We start from the raw sequence: 25,092 nt of genomic DNA, 5'->3' as shown, positions 1-25,092 counted from the left end.
TATATATTAGGAAAAGAAATATATGAGCAATGGAGCACCCACTCTTTATCAATATCCCTCAGTGCAATCAGCAGTAACTAACAAAAAAATAGTGAGAAGAAAAAATGTACCTGTAGATTCACTTTCAATCCTAGGATATTCTTCTTCTAGTGTATTAACAGCTGGGAGATCAATCAAATTATATATGTTCTTAGACAAGGTGGACAGACCAGTATGATTTTGCTGCTGACGAGCTCTATATACTTGTTTCAGCTGTCCTGAAATCTCTTTCCATTCTGCTTGAATCCACTTAGCCAGCGTGAGAATTGATTTAGCAACTGCATATTCAGCTTTGGCAGATTTGCAAAAGGATATGGCACAAGAACTCAGCATTTCCATGGCATGTGTTGACTGACCTGCATATCATGAAAAGCACATCTTCAATAGAGTGTTAACTTGATTCAAAATACCTCCTCTGAGAATCAGTATATTCAGATACTCTTTGTAAAATATTGATTCAACAATCTGTTTATCTTTTGAAGGAAAATAATTACAAAAAGAAAAGACTTGTGAAAACACTTTCAGACTGAGACAACAGCTAACAGGATGTAATCAGTTCCCAATGATCCTGCTCCATTATATTTCTTCAAGGTCTGGGGCAAGAAGCTCAAGTATCTACACCATAATTAACAAATACTCACCTGCTGTGTATAATAATTTTGTTTTCTCAATATCAAGTTCAGGACCCCATTTTTCATCTGTCTGACCTGGTGCAGACAGTTTTTTAAAGTGCTGGACTAAGTCTTGTGCAGTGGTGGTTTTCCCCAGCTGAACTTGGCTGCACTGGGCGAGCAGCCGTGTAGCCAGGGCAATATTTCCTCGCTTCCGTGCAAATTTCGCTGCTGTTAAGCCCAGCTCCATTAGATGGCTTTTAATTGGGACTGTTGGTTCTGAAGAAGAAAGCAAGGCATTGTAAACAAAAATCACTGAATCAACAGTGTTGCACCTGAGTTATTTCTGCCTGACACATTCTGTACGTGGCCCTCAGGAAAGAAAACACTGCTCAGCTCTTTCTTAATTCCTAACATCTCCTTCAGAAATTTCATGACTTCATTTCTGCCTAGGACATTTATATACCCCATCTGAACAAAAAAACAAACAATCCATACATTATCTGCTAGGCAAAAGGGTAATTTTTTCACTATAAGCATTCTTCTTGACTAAGAAATCTACTTGTCTGGTTTTTCTCCCAGTACCTTTTATCATACTCCACAATTAAATGGCTTTTGTGACTGTTTTTTAAACAACCATTATTAATAGTGCTGAAGTACTCTAAAGTATGAAGAGATGAGCAAGTAAAGTGTGATTAAAAGAGTGAATACAGAGCAGCCAAGTACTTCAGGATAGATTTTCTTCCTTTTAAAAACTGTCTACATTACAGCCTTGAGACCACTGAGCTTTAACTGTAAAGCAAGACACCTAAATAACTAAAACTTGGCTTTTAAAAGCAATTAATCAAAGTAACAAAAATAGAGCCCTCAGTAGAAGATCTTGGTTCAAATTCTGAGTTTATTTTTCATAACACTAAAATGAGAGCTTATATACCTTTAAGTTTTTCCATCAATTGATTCTGGTACACTGTGTACCTCAGTGCATGCATCCACGGCCTTACATCATGCTGTTTGCATGACCTCAAAGCATCATTGAAGAGAGGTATAAGACAGTCCTGAAAGAGGCATAGAAGTTGCATAGTTGTAAGGACAGACAGCCTTCACTAAAAGGTATTTCTATGTATTAAAACCAAAGGCCATTTCAGTGCAGAGCAAAAGCTCTTCTTTGCATTAATAGCCACTCTGTTGTTAACCAATACACACAAATATGCTTTACACAACGCCAGAACAATGTGGTTCACTTTGAGAGGACAAGAGTAACAACAGCTCAGAATCAAACAGGATTGTTTTCTGAACAACATTAACTAGAAATCAGAACTAGCTCATTCATGTTGGTTCAAGTTTGGCATCGAGTTTTTAACAGCTGAAGTCATTTGGGTTTGATCAATATTTTAAAGTCCCTTTTATAAGCAAATTACAAGTCTGTTGCAGGAATGAAGTGGCACAATGCAAAGAAGAAATAGACACTTCTCTAAACAGCAACCACAAATAAAGCTTTACAAATACTGTAAGTGTAATTGATAGAGATGGCATATTTAAAGGCATAGAAAGAATCCAACACAGATATAAATTTACAAAAGAAAAACTAAGCATCCTGGGATTAAAAAAAAAAGGGCTTTTTACAGCATGATTAACTATGGTCAAACCAATTAGCAAATGTTCTATATTCAATACTTGATGACATGGAGATAGACATTACTCCAATTTAGGGTTTAAACACACACATACCTCTGATGTCAGCCTGTTGGATACAGTGTTTTCCAGAGCAGAAGAACAATACAACTGAAGAGTGCTCAACACTGGTAAAGACTGAGACACTGTGAGTGTTGAAAGTCTTAAAGGTCCAATAGCAATTCGTGAGGTTTGCTTTAAGTACTTAATAACATTTCTGAAACAGAAGAATCGGGATAGTGAATTTTGTTACCTTGGCTTTAAAAGTGAACAGTGATATCATAATAACCCAAGGCAAAACAAATTCAAGATCTTCAAAGAGATAATGGGGAAATCCTGCAGTCTTACACACGAGTTGCAGTATCACCCTTGATTATTAAATTGAAAGAAGCAGCACTTCATCAACTCAAAGAATAGAATAGAATTAACCAGGTTGGAAGAGACCTTTGAGATCAAGTCCAACCTATCATCCAACACTATCTAATCAACTAAACCATGGCACCAAGCACCCCATCCAGTCTCTTCCTAAACACTGCCAGTGATGGTGACTCTACCACCTCCCTGGGCAGCCCATTCAAATGGCTAACAACTCTCTCTGTGAAGAACTTCTTCCTAACATCCAGCCGAAACTTCACCTGGCACAGCTTCTGTCCTCTTGTTCTGGTGCTGGCTGCCTGGGAGAAGAGACCAACCCCCATCTGGCAACAACCTCCCTTAAGATAGTTGTAGACAGCAATAAGGTCTCCTCTGACCTTCCTTCTTCACCAGGTTAAGCAACCTCAGCCTCTCCTCATAGGGCTCGTGCTCCAAACCTGAACTACATCAGCTCCAACTTAAATGTCACTTTAGTTTTCCTCAGTAAGCTCTTAACTCACAATGGCTACAACTGGTAGCAAACTTCCACAGCTGCTGAAGTACGAAGCAGAGCATGCTTTTCAACAAGGAATTTCTAACAGAGCAGAACAGTTTTTTCCACAGAGTAGTGCCTTAACTCACAGCACATTCCAACTTACTCGGAGATCGACTGCCACTTTTGCTCCTGTTCCGCGTGGTTTACAGCTGTTGCCAAACACACTGAACTTCTTAAAAGCTGCACTTCCACTGCTTTTTGAAGTTCTCTTGGATCAGGACTTAGCATATTAGGAAGGAGCTTCTTCATGTCTACATGGAGATTAAACAATTGAAACCAACCAGAGCTGCCTAATGTTATCAACTGTCTAAGAATGCATTTCTGAGGGTAAGGAAGATTGAAAAAAACCCCTTTAAAATATATGTAGGTATTCATATTAAAAACTGATGATGGATTACTTATAAACAAACACATTAACTTCAGAAAACAACACTTGTATCAACATTTAGACTGACCACTGCCAAATCATTTTGAAGCTCAGTTCATAAAGGTTAGGGCCTGTCCACTGAACACAGCAAACTGCATTCAGAAGTTTCAGTCTGAAAACGACAGAGACAGATACATGGAGAAATATTTACTCATGTATTTGAAGTAATGTTAACTTATGCATTTATACCTATTTTTTCTTTGGATCCCCCTGCAAGTAGGTTGATATTTTCTCCTGGTAATAATTCTAGTTGTTCAGTGCATTCAGTGAGTTGTCCAGACTCAAAGCTGCTCAAAGATCTGCAATTCAATGTTTACAGTTTTATAGTCACATTTCTTGCTTCATTCCAGTTGCTTCATATCTTACACAGCCAAAGAGAAAGACTCAAGCCTAACTCAAAATCCTACAGAGCTCTTATGACAAATTCTAATCAAAAACCCCCATTCTCACATAGCTCAATAAAAGGCAATAGAACTGCATGAAGTGGATAAGCTCAGTATCAAAGGAAAACAAAACTCTCCAGCTACCAAGGTGGCTTTTTTCCATAGGAAATACTTTGGACATTCTAGACTTTTACACAGCTACACTAGAAAAAGGCACTGAAAGGTTAAGAGGCTTGATGGGCAAAAGGGAAATGTTTCAAAAAGGAATTACTTAAGTATCTCCATTAGAAAAGTATTCAGCATATGAAAGCTCCCATTTCTACTGAATTATTTTGATCCTCATTACTGCAGCCTGCTCATGAGCAGCACAGTTAAAGTGCCATGTATTCTCAGGAGCTCTTTGCAAGAATTTTCTGATGATAAAGTGTCTTACTCCCAGTAATTGTGTGGATGAAAACTAACTCAAAACCAGTTTAATCCATCAGACCTCTGCAAGAGTACAGCAAGCAGTGGTGATGTTTATCGGAAGCACTGTGGGGTTTAGCGTACAAATGCATGAACACTTGGAAATGACACACTAGCACCTTCATAACAAGGACTTACTCTCCTAATGGAATGCACAACACTGAGTTACCACAACAAGAAAAAGGATTGTCCCTTTCTCTGACAGAAGTAGTCACCTTTTCAGACCTACAAGATTTTATTTCAAAGCCTCCTTCTACGCTTTTGTTTTCAGGTCAAGAAATTTCAGCCAAAAGGATTTTATCATGTTCACCACAACAGTAGAGAAATGGAAAGCAATCAAGTTGTCTAATCAAACAGAAAAGACCTTTAAAACTTGATGGACTAATTCAATGGTTTTTCCTGAACCAGACAAATATCAAGGGTTAGGGAATAAATGCACAAACTGCAGTTATAAATTCCATTTGACAAAAAACAATAGTTTAAGCAGCCAAGACCATGTCCTTCATATATTTTTACTTCACAAATTAATTACAATCTTTTTAAGGACCTGTAGCACTGACAGGCATTTTATTTTTTACTATGAAGCTTCTGAAAGGATACACCTTCTGCCAGTAAAAGCAGAATAAACTCAGTGTCTTTTACTTTCAGTGACTAGGTATTTTACTTGAATATTAAAGAAACCTCAGCAGTCAGAAAGCCACAGTAACTCTTTGGAATGATGGAACCTCTTTACTTGTCTATATGGCTAGTAAACATCATGGCCAAGTTTTGCCCCTCCCAAGAATACAATATTCTTCTATTTATGCCTCTAATTCAGTGATACTTTCTAAAAAAAAAAAAATCACTAAAACTTCAGTATTTCACTTCTAATACATTGGCCTCTAAGGTACTGTTGAATAAATTAATTATATCCTTACTTTATGTAGTTAAAATCTGCTTTCAGATTGATTGAGGTATTACTATTGCTTTTCTTCAAGTCATGGACCATATTTTGCCACTCCTGAACAGCAGCCCAGTCAGCAATGGAAATGTAACATTCACATGCTTTGTTACCCAAGTAGTTTATCACTTCAGGTGAAGAGTCACTTGGCTTAGTAAGAACAGTTTTTCTAGTTTCCCCTGTGAAATGAAAAAAGAGTGTATGTGTTTAAATAGATATTCATAAATATTAAATATGTTGAAACTATATTTCAGTAACAGAATTGCTAATCTATAGAAGAGAATAAACCAGGTTGGAAGAGACCTTCAAGATCATCGTGTCCAACCTATCATCCAACACCATCTCATCAACTAAACCATGCAACCAAGGACCCCATCAAGTCTCCTCCTAAACACCTCCAATCATGGCAACTCCACCACCTCCCCGGGCAGCCCATTCCAATGGGCAACTCCTCTTTCTGTGAAGAACTTCTTCCTAACATCCAGTCTAAACCTCCCCTGGCACACTTTGAGACTGTGTCCTCTTGTTGGAAACCAGGCTGGAAAAGACCTTTGAGATCATCGAGTCCAACTTATTATCCAACACCATCTCATCAACTAAACCATGGCTCCAAGAGCCCCATCCAGTCTCTTCCTAAACACCTCCTGTGATGATGACTCCACCTCCCTGGGCAGCACATTCCAATGGCCAATCACTCTTTCTGTGAAGAACTTCTTCCTAACATTCAGCCTAAACCTCCTCTGGTGCAGCTTGAGACTGTGTCCTCTTGTTCTGGTGCTGGCCACCCAGGAGAAGAGACCAACCCCCACCTGGCTACAACCTCCCCACAGGTAGTTGTAGGCAGCAAGAAGGTCTCCCCTGAGCCTCCTCTTCTCCAGGCTAAGCAACCCCAGCTCCCTCAGCCTCTCCTCATAGGGCTTGTGTTCCAAACCCCTCACCAACTTTGTTGCCTTTGTCTTTTGTGAGGAGAAACAATCAAGTACTTCAATATTTACAGCAGTCTTCTTCCACTTACATTTTCAGGGTCTTATTAAAAAGACCCAAACAACAACAAACAAACAGAACCTTTTCAAAGGAAGTTTTGAAAAAATTGAGCCTGCATCAGTAAACAACCATCAAGGCAGGGAAACAGGAGAACTAAATTAGGAACAAAGAAGGTCTCTTTTCAAAGATGAAACAGAATACAGCAACAAAGCCTCAGTAGTTAAAAACTCTCAGCAACTAGTGCATTTATGATACAACCATGTCATAAATGCTAAATCTCAAGTTATGATGGAAAAATAATTCAGAATATTAAATTACAAAATATTTCACCTATTATTTTTAGTTTCATTCAGTTAGACCTCAGTACTGCAAAGCCTCCTACCTACACATAACATTGGTTTCGATGGCATTAAGTGGTTCGGTATAACTGCAGGCAGAAACAGGTTTTCAAGGTTAAGAATTAAGTGCACATCATTGGAATATTTTCTCTTCATACAGTTACAAAAATTGTATTTCTCTTCAAAAGAAAATAATGAATACTGACCATTCAAGGAATGCTTTGGGCTGGCATTATTCACACTGTTTGAATTGGCCAACTTGAGAACATTTTTGTCAAAGCCTGTTATGCAGCAATCCACTCCTGTCATGGAGCACAGGTGCTCCTGGTATTCCACAGTTGCTTTTTCAAACCTTAAAAGATGATTTAATATTTCAGTCAGTATTTTACACAACCATTTCTGGGTTTTGGTAAGCAGATTGCATTTCAAATGTTTTGTGACCATCAGACTCAAAGCTCACGTGTCACCTTCAGCAAAAGAAAGGGATTAGCATAGAATACAAGTTCAGCAGCTGAATTTCCAGGCTATAGCATAGGATAAAAGCTTTTCCATTCAGGTTTTAATGACAACTGCAAACTAAGTACAGACTGAAGGAGATAAATGAGTTTCACTTTTGACTGTCTCACTTTTTTGCCTGAATGAGTAAAGCTGAATCCTGATTAACTACAGAGCATTTAACAGAGGATTGCAAAACTGGGTCTAGGTCAACAATCCACATCTTAAACTTCTCACAGATTACAAAGCTGCATGTTATTTTAAGAAAACTTTCATAAATGGGTGGGGAAAAAAAAGATCATTACAAATACGAAGCATGAGGGTTTTGGTTGGTTCAAAGTTTTTTACATGGCAGGTCAATGATGAGAAGTGCCTCTTTTTTACTCCATACAGCAGAAAAGGTGCATTCCTTTAAGGAAATGAAAACATTAAAATTAAGGCATATCCTGTCTGGAACATTGACCCACTTATTGCTATCTGCAGCCAAAGATTCCACTTCAATAGATGTGAAGCCACTTCTCCAAAGCTGAACTAAACTGCAAAGCATCTCTCCTCCTCTTGGCTAACTGTGGTAGGTAAATCAGATCATGCCTCTGGTCAGAAACTTTATTGGAAAATATTTAAATTAATAGACAATTCAATATAATATGAATATGATACTGCTGTGTATTAAAAAAAAGATAAAGAAAAACCCCAGTTTAGGAACACTCTTTACATTCTATTCAAATCTTGGATGTTTAGCGGAAAGGAGAAGGTGTAATATCTACAATTGCTGGATGCATTAGATATCTCTGAAAGACACAAGGAATTTAATTAGCATGGAACTTAAATCAGTGGCCTTGATTGACAATTATAAAAGGCAGAGCTATGCCTAAGCAGGAAGTGTCCTAGCTTGTACCACCCAGTTAGCTGAGCAAACTTACCGGCCTTCTGCTTGTTGAGCTACGGAATTGATCCAGGCAAGACTCTTCCCAACCACTGCAGAAGACCAGACAGCAATACCCTGAATAGCTTCAGGACAGTGAAGCTCACATAATGCCTCTACCAGCATCATAATTGTCACTTCCAATTCATTTCCCTGAAATCAAAACAAAAGCTTTAGCAAATATAATATAAAATAAGAGGTACACCACATAGAAGGTTAAATACTTGGACAAGGTTAAGGCAGTATTTCATTATATGCATCTACAAGTGAAGTGCTCTGCATATGCACCCACTGTGAATCCACAGCCTGAAGGTCAGTAGTCAGCCACCACTAGATGGTCTAGATCTATGTAAACATGAGAATTCACAGAGAAACAGGCAGCAATAAATATCTACCCAACCTCCTCTGTTAAAATATTTAACCAAATCAAGTCATGCACTGAAAAAGGATGCAGAGTTTAGTTTCTTAAGAAGGCTTGACACTTTATCCACGCATCCCACCTCTGCACTTTGCTGCTAATTACTTATAGAGGAAGGATACCCTCACAATACATCCCCTTCCCACTCATACATTACACAAGCTTGTGAAGGCCTCACACAACAGAAGTTTCATAAGGTTTATCCAGATCATTCCACTTGGAAAGAAAGCACTGTGCACCAACTGTAAGATTTTATCTGCAGTATTTGATGCTATGTATACAGCACACACTTATCTCCAATCTACAGTATCACTTCATGAAAGTCTGACAATACACAAGTAAGAGTTTATAATGTGGCTTTAAATAACACAATCTTTCACAGACCTGTTGGTTTAATAGTTACTGATTGCCTTAGCTTTATTTTAGAATGAGGTGGGAAGATTTTTGCAATAGTCTATACATAGAGCTTGAAAAGAGAGTACCTGAGAGATACTATTATTAGTTTTCATTTCTGTGAGTAAATCAAAACCATGCCTGACTGTCACAGCAGGCTGGCCAGCCAGCAATCCAACTCTCATGATGGAAAGTCTAATCCGTGTTAGCCAATCTTGGCATGTCTGGCGATTAGTGTAGAAGAACGTCCTGATAACCTTTAAAGGCAGAAAAGAGAAGTTTTGCAACACCAATCCTCTGCATGAATCAAAAGAGTTACATAAAGTATTTAACAATTTCTAATAATCCAAGTAAAGAACTCTTTCTTTTCCCCAGTTGGGTTTTCAGTTGAGAGATGAAGAAACCATCTTCTGCATCTCTCACTTCATCAACGCAGCTGGTCTGGAGCCACGCACAGCACACAACTGGGCAGGCACACTGCCAAGCTACAAATCTTGCAGTAAACTCACTAGAAATTACATAGTGCTGACATGTCAAACTCTGGTAATTAAACAGCTTGTTTTGACAGTAAAGAATGTTTTGCATTTGGAACTACACCAAAGGTTATGTTGTTTATAAATAATTATTACATTCTTCAAAAAAGTAATTTGAAGCCCCAGATATTTCTGTGACTTCCTAACAGGACGGCCGATAATCTACAAATAAGTGAGTGCTACAAAACAGGGATGCAACAGATTTGCCTGATTTGTACCACTCTACAAGCTGACAGTCCAGAAATAAAACCTGCTTTCACACATTCAAAGAATAAGCCAAAGCCAGACAAACTAAGAGTCTCAAACTTTGAGAAATTCGTCTGAAGTTCCACAGTAAAGACCTGAACAACACTGAAAACACTGCTCATTCTGTAGACTCTTTCAGGTAATGTCATCACCCTAAGAGAGACAAACCTTGGGTGGAGAGGTAAGGGCATTGGCACATCCTTCATAGGCATTGTACATCAATTTTTCCAAGTTCTCCAGATACTGTAGAAGAAGAACAAGCCTAAGCTGGTTGCTGCTGTGTCCTTCATCATTGTCCGCAGTAGTCCACTGACTAACGTCTTGGTCAGGGTTTAATGTATGGGCTGCAAGACTCCTAATAATACCTACACATTTTAGCAAAACAAGGAAAAAAGTTATCAGACAGTATTTTATTGAAACATGCCAATGTATAGCAACCCTGAAGTACAAACATCTCTCCAAAGTTAATGACAATCATGCAACTGCTCTTCTGCTGTTACATCTCTTGATGCGTCTAGAACATGCTAAAATCTATAATCACTGAAAAATAAAGCCATTGTGCTTCTCACCCTGACATGAAGCTCTTAGCTACACAAGCTTACCAAAAAAATCCCTTGAAAATAAACTCTATTTTTCACATTACCTTCAATTGTTTGAAATGTGTCTTGGGCTCTACCCAGAGGAGTTCGTAGCTTCGACAGAACAGTAAACTGAGCTGCTTCCCACACAGCCCATTGCCAAAGCACAGCATCAGTCTTCAGCAGATTCCGAGGGATGGTTGGTTGCTCTCTCTTATCTAGTCTTTGACAGCTATAGAATAATCTTTCTAACCAATTATCCTTCCTGAAAGAAAACATCACTTACATTTACACAAGCTGACATGGTAACAAGTTCATACTGCACACACTTTCCATGTTGCCCTCAGACCCATCTCTCTCAGGATTAAATCCAAGCAGCAATGTACACAGACAAACACACAAAAAGATGTGTACTTGAAGATCTTTATGAATACTTCAAGGCATGTGTAAAGGAAAAGACTGAAAGTAAAGCAATGCAATTTGTGAAGCTAATTACAAATTTTAACCCAACCACAGCTTCCAATTGTTTACTATGAATTCAACATCCATGGCTATCAGTTTTCAAAGAAGCTCTTACCCAGTTCGGTGCGAGTTTCCATACAAAATAAAACTGATGACATCAGAGAAATCCTGGGGGTGGAATGTGTTACTTGGAGCTTTGCTCATATGACTTCTTATAGCCAAAGAAATCTCTTGTATTTCTGTGTGGGTACGGTTACTGCAGGAAAAGGGAAAAACACAAAACCCAACCCATGCTATAATGTACTTCACTCAATCAAAAAAAGATGTGCAAGAGAGTTACACACATCTAATATGTACAACAACTGGAAATAAGCATACTCCTTGGAACCAAGACAAAGTGCTTAAAGAGTTCAGGTCTTGGAGACAATTAGCAGGGCACAGTAATGCTGACACTCTGAGGAGCACAGACCTAAGTATTTATCTTTGTTTCAAGAAGTGCAGAGCAATTATGATTACTTTACGTACTACCTACTGTTCTTAAATCTGTAACAAAGTAGACTGGATAACAAGACACTTGATGCTTTTTGATTCTAAATTAAGCCAGTATAATGATCATCAACTGGCATCATTTTTTCAGATAAGAATCACTGAAGAAAAACAAAACCTTTTGCTGCATTGAAGGCAATCTGAACAACTTACCTCAACACAACATCTAAAGGAATTGACTTCAGAAGCTTTCCAAAAGTTTGTCTGACACGAGCACCACTGTGTACTAGCTGAACACGACACACATCAACACACCTGCAGCACAAAGGAAAACAAGTGGTAACCTTTCTGTTAACAGCATGATGCCCACAACAGACAGAATTCTGTGCAGGTACCTTTGTAAGAGGTCATCTGGGAGGGAGGAGGAGAGGGCATGGAGGCTACTACATGCTTGAAGACAAATGTTCACATCTTCCAGAAGGGCTGAAGAGAGAAGACAAAAAGGAAGGAAAAAAAGCACTATTCTTGCTAGAATGAGAGTACTTATGGAAGAGCACCTACAGACACTTTTACAGCATAAGTGGCAGGAGATGATACAGGCTTTAAGCAATACTTTTTTGACTGGTTTGACTACAGCAAATGAATGCTTAGTGACAAAAAGTCACCTGTGCTACATGTTACTTATGGGCCTTTTCTGACAACTGACAAATGAATCCTTCTATGACCTCCATGCATTGGCATTATACACAATCCACATATTTCAGTAAGAAAAAGCTTTAGTAAAGTTAGCAATTCCTGGCCTTGGGAATTCACTGCTCTTGCCAATGCTATGCTACTAAAACCATTCATTCTCATATTGCTATTGCCAGCTTCCGCAATCCAAAACAATACATCGCATTATGGACTGGTTTGGTTTGATAAAATCCTATCTTACTTGCAAGATTTGGCACATCACTGACATTTTTGGTAGATTTGCACAATCACAACTGTTTAAGAAAATGAACTGTTTGCATAAGTAATTGGTAGGGATTTATAGGAGTGCATGTTACTGAGCAATACGATCCCAAAGCACCCCTGAAGAGTAAATAAAACAACGTACAGCTTCAGCTATCAGTGCTATAGAACAAGGTCACTTATGTGCTCAAGTATGCCATGTAAAAGACAGTTAATAAGTAAAAATCTCTTGGGTCTTACTGTTTGCTAAAAGTCCTTTACAAAACTTATGAAAAGATGGGAGAGAAAATAACGGTGCATATGTTTCAGACTTCTTCATCAGAACAGCCACTTCCAAAGCCCATGTCATCAGTAGTTTCCTGCAAAAAAACCCAGATGTATTAGTCACTATTTCTAGCTACAGAAAGACAGCTTTCACTAGAACTACTTTATGTTGCAGATGTTGTTCTGTAATGCTATTTTTTAAACAGGTTTATTAACATGAAAGCTGTCCCCAGGCTTACTCAGTTCACACAGTAAATAATGGAAAAGTTTTGCAGCATGCAAGACTCTTTTTCCCAGTTTTATGTCTTATGATGGTTTCAATTCTTCTAGTTTTCATGCATAACTAAAATGAGCAGCCACTTTTTCCACAAGTATTTCATTACTGACATTTCAAAAAGCCAAACACCCTGACTGGGTAAATTTACCCTGAGTTTTACAGATGAAAATTAGCTTTGTTTCTGAATGAAGGCATTCCACAACAAACAAAAACCTCTCCAGACTACTAGGAAAATGTTACTTACCTGGTATCTTGAGTAATGTTATCCTTCTTAAGCAGTAGCCCCAAAAGGTTTAGTATGATTGAAAAATGCTTTTTTGTTGCTGTGGTTACAGTACTTATAACAGCTCCGTCAAACAAAGAGGGAGAGGAAGAACTGAGGCTACTGGATATGAAATGGTCATGCCTGAAAAGGCAAAGAAAAAACAGAAAACATAAAACCACACCCAGATTAGGGATACTTCCTTAAAGTATGCAGGAGAGGGATAAAATAACAGCAGCAACAAATAAACAAGAATCAACCCAAAAACCCGGGAGCAAAAGGAAATATACACTCAAAGTAACCACATCCAACTGTTTTGATCCTCAGCCTTAAAGAGCAAAGACGGAAGTTTACATCACTCCATGCAGCACAGTAACCTGGTTTCAGCTGTGGCTGGTATCCTTGGTGGCAAAGTCACAAAATCCAAGAAATGTAGAGCAACAGTAAAAGTAGCTATCCCCTTCCTGTGACAAGGTTTTGTACTAACTAGGTCCAAGACATGTTTAAATCCGTTTACATTTCATAACCTCTCCTAGACTTCAGTGAGCAAAACAGAAAATCGTCTTTCCTCATTTACTTTCAGTAGAGCTCTCCCTCCCTTATCTCTATTGAAACACAAGACTTCTAGCAAAATAAAATGCCAAATTTTAAACTAGGATATGCTCTCTTGGCTGCAATACAGGCTCTCTGTAATTCAAAGTTAAAAAACTGATTAGGAAGTTGGGACAAAAGTTTAATTCTAACATCCTGTTTAATTCATCCCTCCAACAAATCTATTCTACTCAGATCAGTCCATCCTAGTGCTCTTAAAATATTAACAAATTCTTGGTCTTCATACCTGGAACAGTGTGAATATAAGGTATAGAGTACTGCATACTGGACAGCAGGGAAATGGATTGCTATGTCACCATGAACAATCATCAGGTTTTTACTCAGTAGTGCAAACACAGTTGGTGAAAGGGCCCACATCTGTAAAACAATTGCAACATAAGCAAAGAAACAGAGTAAGAAGCATTTCCATACTATTGCTGTGGCTTCCTTCTTCCCAAGGGAAATAATTCAATTCTTCTTTTTCTGATCTCAATTGTAACTATTTTCTATCCTCTTCTTAAACAGCCCACTGAAAGATGTGGAACAAGTGTTTTCACATGGCTGATATGCTGACAGAGGACAGACTGAAGTTGCTTTTATCTCTCTTGATTTTCAAAAAGAATTACGGTGGCAATCTGAGAATCAGTCTATGAATAACCCTGATAAGATGCTCTTCCCTAGAAATTGTTTTTCATAATGCACCAATGAGAGATGCAGTCCACTCATCCTGATTCCCAAGTCTTAAAACTGGAAGGTTTTCTGTAACAGAAGTTAGGCAACAAATGTGATTGTCTTAATTACAGACGCGTGCACTACTGGTGAAATAGCACTTTTCTACTTAACATATGCCCTGGAGTTTCACACTTATTGCACAAACTTTATCTGTAGAGTTTTGACTCACCCCAATTAATGAGTTCTTAGCATTTCCAATAGTACTTAGAGCACTGAGGTCAAATATAACAACAAACTTTGCGTTGTCTACATTGAATATGCGCTTCTTGAAGGAGTCATGCTGGATTTCAGAACAGGCTTCTGGAAGATGTAAACTGTGGAGAAGACTATTTAGACCACAGGTCATTTCTCCTAGAATCAACCTGTAAGCAGTCTCCAAAACAGGAATGTTCTTCAGGCTCAATACAGCTTGGTATACACCTTGAGCTGCTGCCACAACCTTGAGAATATAAAATAGTGATACATGAGTAAAATATATATAAAATAGTGATAACATGAAATCATAAAATACATTAAATCACCAACAAAGAATTAAAATCACGCTTCTATCTCTGCATAACCTAGTCTGATACACATACCCATCTTCACTTTTCTGTACTTCAGTACTATTTACTTAATCTAGCAATTACTTTCTGGATCATCCACAAGTACGACAGCAACACCAGCTAAGGGCTTCTTTATCTGGCGTGATGGACAACTTACCAAGTCTTTACCAAATCTAAACAGCCAAACCAAGAACCAGCCCCATCCACCTTTTCAGAGGTTTCCCCACATACACAGTCAGATTAAAAAAGAAATACATTTAAGATGAATTAAGTTTTACAGCTTAATAAATATACTCTAGGAAATACATGAAGGCTGTTGTAATGCCCCCATAGAACTCACTCCCTCTTACCTCCTTCTCCTTATGATAACGAAGAACAAGTAGTTTAGACTCTGGTATAAACAGTTTCTCTACAAATGAAGATGGTAGTTTTGTATTTATTTGTTCAACAATCTGGGGATAAAAAAACCCAATATGGTAAGTATCTGTAACTCCTTGCATTAATTTCTATTAGATTATTAAAAATGAAAATACTGTTTTTCTAGCTGGCATACACTGTATCTAGGAAAAAAGACCAGTTTCTGAGTAATGCAATTATTTTGTACTTGCTTTCCCAAAGTCACAGAGAATTAGCTTTTGTCCCAAGGCTTTAACACCACAGTTGAGACAAAACGTTGCATGATTAATTTAGACAGATGTGGGTTTAACAGTTTGTGGTCTGTACATTAAGAGCTGTCTTCTGAAGAAGTCTGATTTCCTAGATCATGGCACAGTAAATAAAAAGAATACATGAAGCACTAAGATTCTGAAATCCATCAGGTGGTGTTACCACCTGCAGAGGCAAGAGAATAGCACCACCCAACAGTCAAGTCAGAAAGGACACACACACAAAAGCAATCAACCAAAACATGAACACTCAAGCTAAAACTAAATGCCACTTTATCAACATGCCAACTGCATAAACAAGCAGGCACTATGAGCTTTACAGAAAGGAATACAAGCATTCAGAAGAGGAATCTCTAGCTTGTGATCCAGAAGAGAAGAGTTTTAAATGTTTATCTAATGCACACACAAAGCAAGGCTGCTCAGAAAATAGTATCTTCCAATGCAAAACCAGCAACAATAAAAGTATGTACAAACCAGGGTCAACAGATTCAGGACTGAAATGATATAATCAGTGCCACAGGTCTGACAGTTTTCCATTTGATCTAATCCATAGGTGATGACCATGTCACAGTGTATGGTCATACTGGGATCTAAGCTGCCAAGCAGAACACCAACACACTCATTGGCAGCTGTAAGCACGGCTTCAGAAAAGAATACTTGGTTTGCTGCAGTCACACATCTCATCACTCTGTACAGAACCTGCAAAATTAAATCACATCTATATTAAACTACATGAAAGAGAGATGAGGACTTCATATTACTTTATTACATTCACAGCTGTTTGATAGCCTGTTTCACTGCTTGTTCTGCATCTCGGTAAATTCTGTCAACAGAATATTCTGAATAATGCACATCATGGCATTACCCTTCAGAAGTGTAAGAAAAAACATTCAACTGCCTGATTTCCTTCTCAGTTAAAGGCCTGCAAAGACCTAGAAAACTTACATTCCATTTGCTTCCAGCTGAGTTAGTCTGGAAAAGTTGATGTTGGGGGGGGGGGGAGGGGGAAATCTCAACCCACCACAATTATGCAGAATTCTGTTCAGCTCCAACTGATGTCAACAGAACTCCTACTGTAAAAGACAAGTCTAGTTTTCTTTCCTTGAGCTTTTTTGTCACAAGAACCCTCAGCAGATTAAGACACAAGTTACATAACTGTCTTAGCTTTAATTGAGAAATCCATACACTTATCCGAGTTCTGTCCCTCACAGAGCTCTACGAGGGCATCAATTCCACAGCTTGCACAACAACATTCTGACTGCAAAGTGGTTTTTGGGGGTTGTTGGGGTTTTTTGTTTGTTTGTTTTTAAATCTTTCACATCCTCTACAGTTGCTACATACTACTATATAGTATTTATTCTGAGTTTACCCCTTCCTATACTATGCTTTAGAACAAGAGGGCTTGGCTATCAGATCTAGTTGACACAATTTCAGCATGGATAAAACACCCTACGTTTTATAACACTGAATTGATAATCTGAATTCAGTTTTTATACCATCACAGCAATCTGAATAAATGGTAGCACTCCTGTTACAAAGATAACACAATCAAATCTAGCTGAGTGAAGCTGAAATGCCACAAACCAGAGTTTCTGCTCCATGTGATTCCCATGTGCCACTATCACAATCCATACCTCAGCATTTCATACAATTCTTGTAGTGCATTTCCTCAAGGAAATACTTTTGCCCAAAATGGAGCAAATTCACAAAACCTAAACAAACTCAGCAGTGACCAGCATTATTATATGGCAATAAATTATGTCAGCAAGAAAGAAAACCAAAAAGAACCCCCTGAGTTCTTACATCAGTTACGTATGCTTCTGTAATTGGTGGTCCTCTAATTGGGCTGAAGCGTTCCCCAATACTTCTCACCACAGTACTGAAAACCCGAAGAAGTGCAGCCAGTTTAGGTAGTGATACTGAAGGAGGAGGAATATCTTCATCTACAGATTCCCCAGAAGCCACATGGCTGAGGTCCTATGGCACAGAGGTGTGATACATCAGCACACATCAGTAGCAGTTATAACACATGCATAAAATATCAAAGTATCAGACTGAAAATGCTTGATCCATTTTCCAGACATCTAGATACCATCCAGTTATATCTATGTAGTATCTCTAACTGCACATACATAGGAAGATGGGATATAAGCACACAATGCCTAGCAAGTCTCACAGCAGTAATGAGATGCCACTCAGTTCAGTCACTGAAACAGAGTACTCTGACTATATCTTGTAATTGAAAACAGAGGCTTAGGATGTTCTTGGCCCCTGGAATGTGATTGCCCATACTGCTGCACTGTTACAATAGTTGTCTGCACACCTTTACCACCCTCCCAAACAATTGCCATCCACAAACTGGAGTCAGGATGTTCGAGTGGCCATTTCCATCACACTGTTTACATGCAGCTAAGTTGACCTGGAGACCATGAGTTTACTAGCAGGCTACTTCCTGCCAGCTGGCATCAATGCCTGGGAACATTCCCAGAAGTGCTGACCTCATGAGTATAGATAGAGCCTTGGTCTACTCCACTGTAAGATAAGACCATACTCACTGGAACCACCTCCTCCACAATTGAAGTTCACACAGGTTATCTTTGGACTCTTCCGTGACTGAGCACGTGCACATTGTCCAATTCAGCGGCAAGCTGATAAGCAGCAACTTACGGCACCGACAAACCACCCTGTGCCTGAAGTCACAGCAGCACAGGCTGCAAAGAGCTCTGGGAATCCTAACTCATAAAGCTGGCCCATCAAAAGTCCTGATGCACATGTAAGTACACTAAGAAAATCTAATTATTCTGCTCTGCATGAAATAGATCATGCTACTGGAGGCACAATTTTGCCCACAGGATCTGCACGTTAATGTATGTAATATAGTGTGTATATATATAATTTAGTACATATGGGCACAGTCTGCAAGAAAAAGACAAGGCACCCTCCCCAAGCCCAAAGCTCTTCCTCTAAAGAGTGTCAGATAAACTCTCTGCCCTGTTCACAAAGCAAAACAAAATACATCACATGAATATACCTCAGTATTCTACCAGTTCCTGCTGCATTATTTCCTGCATGATATAATCTGTTACTAGATTAACACTAAATCTGTCTTGTCTTCTTTTTTAAAGAGGCACTACAGATCCCCCTCTCCTCAACAATCACTACTTCTGAAAACCTCTGAATCTGCACAAATAGACAACAGTGAAAGTTATTCACTACAGCTTATTTAAAGCTAAGGCATTAGTTCCTGGTTGGTTAATTGCTTTTATTCTTACTGCAACAAAGGCTGAGAGCCTGGCCATGATGCAATTCAAATAGTTCAGGAGGATTCCTGGAGAATTGTCATTGTACATACCTTAAGGACACTCTAATTTCATCCTCTTTTCCCCAGGAAAACAGCAACTATATTTTCTACAAATCTACTACAGCCATAAGAATCACAGCAGTGGATTTATGAAGAAATGCACACAGCTAACTCTGGTATACACCACAGAATGTTACTTACCTCAGCATAAGCTTCCATATCTTCTAAAAACTGCCCCAAAAGCGTGGTAGAAAAAGTAAGATCAGCCACCCAAAAGGGTTCCAAGCTCTGCAGCCATCCTGCATTAAAACATCAGGGCAATTAAAAAAGAAGAATAAAGTAACATATGAAGATTAAATTTAGTTGCATATTTTTGAGGTTAAAGTTGCTGCAGTAAGAGAAAGTCATCTGCACAAAAATTTCAACACAAGTTGTTGCTAAAACAAATAAATTGTGTTGTTTCTTTCCCCTCGAGAAACTAACTTTAAGGTTAAGTCCTGCCCCATAGCTGTTAAGCATTAAGGACAGAATCTAGGAGTACAACACAGAAAACCTAAGAGACTTGCTGTGAGTAACTCCCAGACAACAGCTATAGCTATAGGAAGGAGTTCCCCAGTTTCATAAATGTCAGAACAGTATCTTTAGGACATAGATTTTTTTACTGGTATCTTTTGATACCAATATATACTCTGGGAAGTAATGCATCTATCAAACTAGAAACCTTTTAAAAGTCACACGAATAACTGATGTTTAAAGGCAACCCGAATAAAGCAATCCATTATTCCAGATACAGCATAAACCAGCAAATGCAAACATACTAAACAACAAAGTCTCTTAGCCAGAAACTCATTTTTGTTTTACATCAACTTGCATGTCAGCAGGACCACACTCCTGGGAGCAAACCCACCTCATCTGCAAGCCAGAGCAGACTACAGCAGGGACTCTTTGGCCACACTTACCAGACACCTGTTGTGTCAACGAAGGTTTCTGAGTGTGATCTATGTGCCACCCAACCAGTATGTCCACTGTGTCCTGGAAAGCAGTTTTGAAAACAAAGGCTAATTACTCAATTGGCTGCACCAACATTTCTATGTGAGAATGGGAATCCAGAGGACAAAGCAATCTTACCCTAAAATTGGTGCTGAAAATGTGTGGGTAGCATCGGGACACCAAAAGAATGCACTTGACACATTTGCAGAGTAACTCTGGTGTATCCAGATTTTCCAGAATGGACTGCAGGCTGGTCATTACAAGCTAGAAAGCAAAGCAAAGTCACTCTATGTTTCAGTTCATTAAAACAGCATCTGAAAAAGTTATGGTATTAGAGTTATTCAGTGTTGAACACTTTTCAGCAAACTACTCTTCTTCAAACAAAATCTCCATAGTCTCTGTGCAAGAGGGGAAAATGTACAAAGCATCACATATATTGCATGAAAATAATCATTTCAGGCAGGCATCTGCATGAAATACAGCAGACCCAAGGCCTGGGGATACTGTTTTCTTTAATTCTTTAGCCACAGAACAACTAATTGTTCTAAGTTCTTGTTTCTCCTGCTGAAGCTTTTTGGCTCTGCAAAGTAAATATTAAATTGCAGCACAGATCTGGACATAGCTGTTCTACATCCAAACTAACAGACCCTAGAACTTGAGCCAGGGGACCAGACTTGTCTGCACTCAATCCTAATTCCTCTCAGAGCTAATTATAATTCAAGTTAGAAATTGTAAATAGGAGGTGGCACAAAGCAATCAACAGGTTGAGTTTTGTGTACCTTGAGTTGAGAACACTTGAGTCGAGAACACTTGAGTCCTCTGTTTAGTTTCAACAAGATTCTTCCTCTTGGATCAGCAATGTATACTAAATAGTTGCATCAAAATATATATCATCCTGCAATGACTTGGCATTCTTTTCTAATCTAATCTGAATCTAAGAACCCCATTCAGTCAGAGAATTCCCCCCAGTTGTAACCATATTTCCTTATGTCAACATAGCAGGACTTATAAATTCCAGTTCAAAAAGTTGATTCCAGTATTGAGCTGGAAAAAAAAGGCATTAATAATCCTTTTTTAATGTGAGACCATACCTGCATTAAAGATGAAAAGGCTTTCTTTTCTCCTACTGTCTCTAGTGCTTTGTAGGTTGCACACAAGTAGAGAAGTTTAACTTCTTCTTTTGTGGATGAGCTGAATTTGCTAAAAATCCATTTAAAGATCTTCTCAGCCTCGTAGCTCAGAGAAGCACAAAGAAGGCCAAGACAGTATGCTCCTTCTTGTCTCAGTTCTTGAAGCAATTTGCTACTGTATTTTTTAGGGAGGGGGGAAAAAAAAAAAAAAAGTGGAATCTCCAGACAAGAAACTAGGAACAAAACAAAACATTTTCTAAAGCAGCAAAATCTATGCTTGAATGAAGCTGCTTTTCTACTACATAAAAATATTATATGGAATACATCAACTCGAATAAAACAATGCAGTAAGATGTTCTACTTGAAGAAAATCCTGAACACTCCACTAGACTAGGTAACTAGACTGAACTAACCACCAAAATGCCCCCACACACCTGAGCTCCCTCCACTTATGCTCTTAGTTGCAAGTTAGTTAGATCAGGTTGTGAAAGAACTTAAGTTCAATCTGCAAGTGAGACAACCACAGCAGTACACTACTCACCCAGATGATTAAAATATAGCTGAGACAAACTTCATACTACCTGGTAACTGTAAGTCACACTTGGGCATTCACTCTAGACAGTCTAACAGTGTCAATGTGTTAGTAAGAGAATACTGAATCTCCCCCAGTTCTGTGCTGTTGCTGCAATCTTACACCCATGCAAAATTAGTGAATTAAGTTCTTTCTGTTTCCTCACATCCACTTCCACACTGAAACCCAAACCTAATGCTGTCAGTATTTTTCCTCTCTAAAATCTTCAAGCTGCTTTGTTTCTCCAGCTTACCTTTCATTGAGTACATCATGAATGGCAGTCAGGATATTATCCAGTTGTTTAACTAGTACCTGTAATACAAGATCCATAAAAGGCACAAGTGTAATAACAGCAGGATAACTTCTGCAAACTAGGGCCTGCTTACACCCACACCGAGAACACCACTGCCAATTCTGTTGGCTAACAGAATGCTATTATGCTCTCCATGAGCACTGCAGACTAGCAAGAACTATATTAAGCAATACTGCAATATTATACTACATGTTGCATTTCACATTTATTTACAGTAGCCACAAAAATACACTGGCAGCCTGCTATCAAGGTTTGTTCTAAGTTTAGTTCTTGCTGATAACATCACATCACAAATGTAAGACTTGCCACACAGCTCATCAGTAGCGTCTACTGAAGACCTAGTCTCCTATATTAATCATCAATTTTATCAGAGTATGTAATACAATCTGAAGTATTAACATTTCTCCTCAGACAATCCTGGCTCTCACAGAAATGGAGTACTCTTGAGGGATGAGACACTGATGAAGCAGTGCTTCTCAGTAAAGGTAACCAGAAGAAAAAAAGGGGTTTTCTCTTTTCTTCAACAAGGTATTAATCACTGCATAGTGACTTTTATTGCTTTACTTTGCTGATCACACACAGTTCAACCCTGATCATGAAAAGAACTCTGTTAAACTGCACTTAATAGGGTCAAGAACTGCAGGAGCTACCAGATTAAACACTGTCCAGTACACAGTTTAAAGCCTGCCATGATGGATACCCCATGACATCTGATCTTGTTTTCATTAGTGAGCTGGGAGAAGTTGAAAGAAAAGTCTCAGTAACAAATCTTTTAAATTCTGATCACTATCAAGTACAAAATTTGTCACCACTGAGTTAGATATTTAAATGACAATTGAAATATATTCTGAGGCACCAATAAACCTAAATGAAATGCAGCTACAAGAAAAAAAGTGGGAAAAATTAATTGAGAATAAAGGAAGCAATACAAAAAAAACCCAGGGAGTTACTGTGGAAAGCATCTAGTTCTCACACCCTTCTATTAAAACAAAGGTTTTGTTTCAGAGGAAAGCTGAAGCATTACCTAGGCTTGCACATGGTCTGCTTATACCGTAGTGCACACAAAGAAAAGTCTCAAAGTTTAGTTTAATGTTTTTTGGAAGAGAGCACATTTACCACTGGTTAATTAAGATACCAGACAACCAACTTCTTGGTAACATACATAGACACATAACCCACAACTGAAATACTACAGCACTGTCTGTAAATGAGTGGCAGAGCATTAAACCATCACTTCCTGCTTTCCCAATACCTGGAGAACTCCTAAGCTCTCCAAAACAGTGGGGGAGATGTGCCAGATAAAAATACTCTTAATACTTCACTTCAAAATAAACAATATTAAAAACATCTACCCACAGTGGGATACTTCCCACACACACACACACATTCCCAAATTCTTAAGAAACACTTGAGGGCATTAAGAGAGCTCAACAAGTCGTTAAAAAAATAAAGTCATGAAAACAAAGACCTAATTTTTCCCCTCTCAATGAATGGGAATCTGCATACAAAGGTGTTTAGCTAGAAGGATAAGGCATTTCCAAGACTGTATAAATATCTGCATGTTTAACATACAGGAACAGTTCTTGAAGAAGACAACAACATGTTTTGCTTCCTTTTTCCCCTGTTTCCTCGCTGAAGGATCCAGGGGACAGCGCTAAGAGCAGTCAGAAAAAACAAAACATGCACATGCACGCCTTATTTATTCCTACAGCTCACACACTCAGCAGTTTGCTTTAAGGTAATACATCATATGTAATCAAGCAATAAAAAAAGTGTCCTGAATGCTAGAAATGCAACCCAGGATTGCCTGCCTTTGTTGCAGAAAGAAATTCCTGGTAAACAAAGGATTCCTCACGGACATATCCCAACACTCAGATTCTTTAAATGACAGTTCTATTAAAATGAGGAAGACTCCAATGCTATGGAAAAAGGGAAACCAACTAACCAGTTTGTTTTCTGGTTGCTGAATGAATTCTTTCAGTTGCTTTACAGTAGCCAGTCTTCGGTCTCTGTCGTCTTCCCGAGTAATCCTCCGAAGAAGATTTGACAGTCGAGACTCGTCAGAATAAGACAACGATCGCTCTGAAAAACACCATTACTGCTTTTCTCCTCAGCAGTAACATCTCTGCTGTCTGAAGTGTGCAGTTGTTAGCTCAGCAAGTCAGTTTGAGAAAAAAAGAAAAAACAAATCATTCTGGTTTTTTTTTTTTCCCCCCAAGCTAACATAGGGAAAATGAAATAGAAAACCTGCTTCATAATATTTCATTTCTTCCTAGTGGACAGCCAAGCACCTGGGTAGGACACATTTGGAACTAAGCAGAACTGTTTCACTTCTACACAAAACCCTGGGTTTAATTCCCTTCCACATAAATGGAATTAAAAGAACAGAAAAAAGTGGCATGGTAAGGTTAAATCAGACATAAAGATAACACAACAAACAATAGCTAAAGAAAACCTTGTGGAAAAGCAAGCTGCTTCCTGAAGCAGAGAACCTGATCTAAGATCAAGCCACTACCAACAAACGAAACCTTCTCCATCAGCTTGGCACAAGAATAACGACTATGTACTAGTAGTCCTCTGATACATAGGAAGGTTTTGCTTTGAAAAGAAAAGCAGATCTACTCTGGAATGGGCTGCCCAGGGAAGTGGTAGAGTCACCATCCCTAGAGGTGTTCAAGAGGGGACTGGACATGGCACTTGGTGCCATGGTTTAGTCATGAAGTCTGTGGTGACAGGTTGGACTTGATAATCTTTGAGGTCTCTTCCAACCTTGGTGATTCTGTGATTCCTCTCTTGAGGAACAAAAGCATGCAACGATGCAGTGGCTGTTAAGATCTTTGCAAGGTCCCTAAAACATCTTCCTCCCCTGTCCCTAAAAAGGCTGGTGAACATTTCAGTACAAGATGAAGAGTCAACAGTACACACAAGCCTCAAATCCATTACATCTACAGAGTGCAACTTTCTTAGTTTTGTCTTGTCTGCTTTTATCTTTTTGTTTGCAATCTCTTCAAGGTAACCTGCAGTTTATTATGAGATGTGGTTGTGCTGTTCTACATACAAAGCAATCCTAAACCCAGAACTGTATACACAAAACTACCACCACCAAGGTTACTGGTATGAGACACATTTCACTGCTGCTAGAACAAGACGTGCTGTTCACATCTCTCTATTAAAAGCAGCTTTGTTTATTATC

General features: G+C 38.7%; 1 protein-coding gene across 1 annotated transcript in view; it reads right to left on the bottom strand.

Annotated features, from left to right (window-relative positions):
- SMG1 (SMG1 nonsense mediated mRNA decay associated PI3K related kinase) overlaps positions 1 to 25,092 on the bottom strand; it is a 67,018-nt gene that overhangs the window by 26,186 nt on the left and 15,740 nt on the right. Inside the window, exons 4-31 of the mRNA XM_054180424.1 lie at positions 23,845 to 23,981; positions 21,840 to 21,898; positions 20,977 to 21,190; positions 20,024 to 20,149; positions 19,855 to 19,927; positions 19,097 to 19,194; positions 17,398 to 17,571; positions 16,069 to 16,293; positions 15,280 to 15,381; positions 14,554 to 14,823; positions 13,900 to 14,030; positions 13,044 to 13,205; positions 12,499 to 12,617; positions 11,700 to 11,787; positions 11,518 to 11,619; positions 10,934 to 11,074; positions 10,422 to 10,621; positions 9,947 to 10,143; positions 9,089 to 9,256; positions 8,187 to 8,341; positions 6,975 to 7,120; positions 5,424 to 5,625; positions 3,848 to 3,957; positions 3,335 to 3,482; positions 2,379 to 2,538; positions 1,585 to 1,705; positions 681 to 929; positions 111 to 395 (exon numbers count right to left, since the gene is read on the bottom strand). Coding sequence (XP_054036399.1) covers positions 111 to 395; positions 681 to 929; positions 1,585 to 1,705; positions 2,379 to 2,538; positions 3,335 to 3,482; positions 3,848 to 3,957; positions 5,424 to 5,625; positions 6,975 to 7,120; positions 8,187 to 8,341; positions 9,089 to 9,256; positions 9,947 to 10,143; positions 10,422 to 10,621; positions 10,934 to 11,074; positions 11,518 to 11,619; positions 11,700 to 11,787; positions 12,499 to 12,617; positions 13,044 to 13,205; positions 13,900 to 14,030; positions 14,554 to 14,823; positions 15,280 to 15,381; positions 16,069 to 16,293; positions 17,398 to 17,571; positions 19,097 to 19,194; positions 19,855 to 19,927; positions 20,024 to 20,149; positions 20,977 to 21,190; positions 21,840 to 21,898; positions 23,845 to 23,981 — 4,362 coding nt within the window. The remainder of the gene's footprint in view (positions 1 to 110; positions 396 to 680; positions 930 to 1,584; positions 1,706 to 2,378; positions 2,539 to 3,334; positions 3,483 to 3,847; positions 3,958 to 5,423; positions 5,626 to 6,974; positions 7,121 to 8,186; positions 8,342 to 9,088; positions 9,257 to 9,946; positions 10,144 to 10,421; positions 10,622 to 10,933; positions 11,075 to 11,517; positions 11,620 to 11,699; positions 11,788 to 12,498; positions 12,618 to 13,043; positions 13,206 to 13,899; positions 14,031 to 14,553; positions 14,824 to 15,279; positions 15,382 to 16,068; positions 16,294 to 17,397; positions 17,572 to 19,096; positions 19,195 to 19,854; positions 19,928 to 20,023; positions 20,150 to 20,976; positions 21,191 to 21,839; positions 21,899 to 23,844; positions 23,982 to 25,092) is intronic.

This window comes from Dryobates pubescens, chromosome 4, assembly GCF_014839835.1.
Source record: "Dryobates pubescens isolate bDryPub1 chromosome 4, bDryPub1.pri, whole genome shotgun sequence".
Classification (NCBI taxonomy): Eukaryota; Metazoa; Chordata; class Aves; order Piciformes; family Picidae; genus Dryobates; species Dryobates pubescens.
Note: the sequence above shows the minus strand (reverse complement) of the source record. Positions and strands in the feature narration are given on the sequence as shown.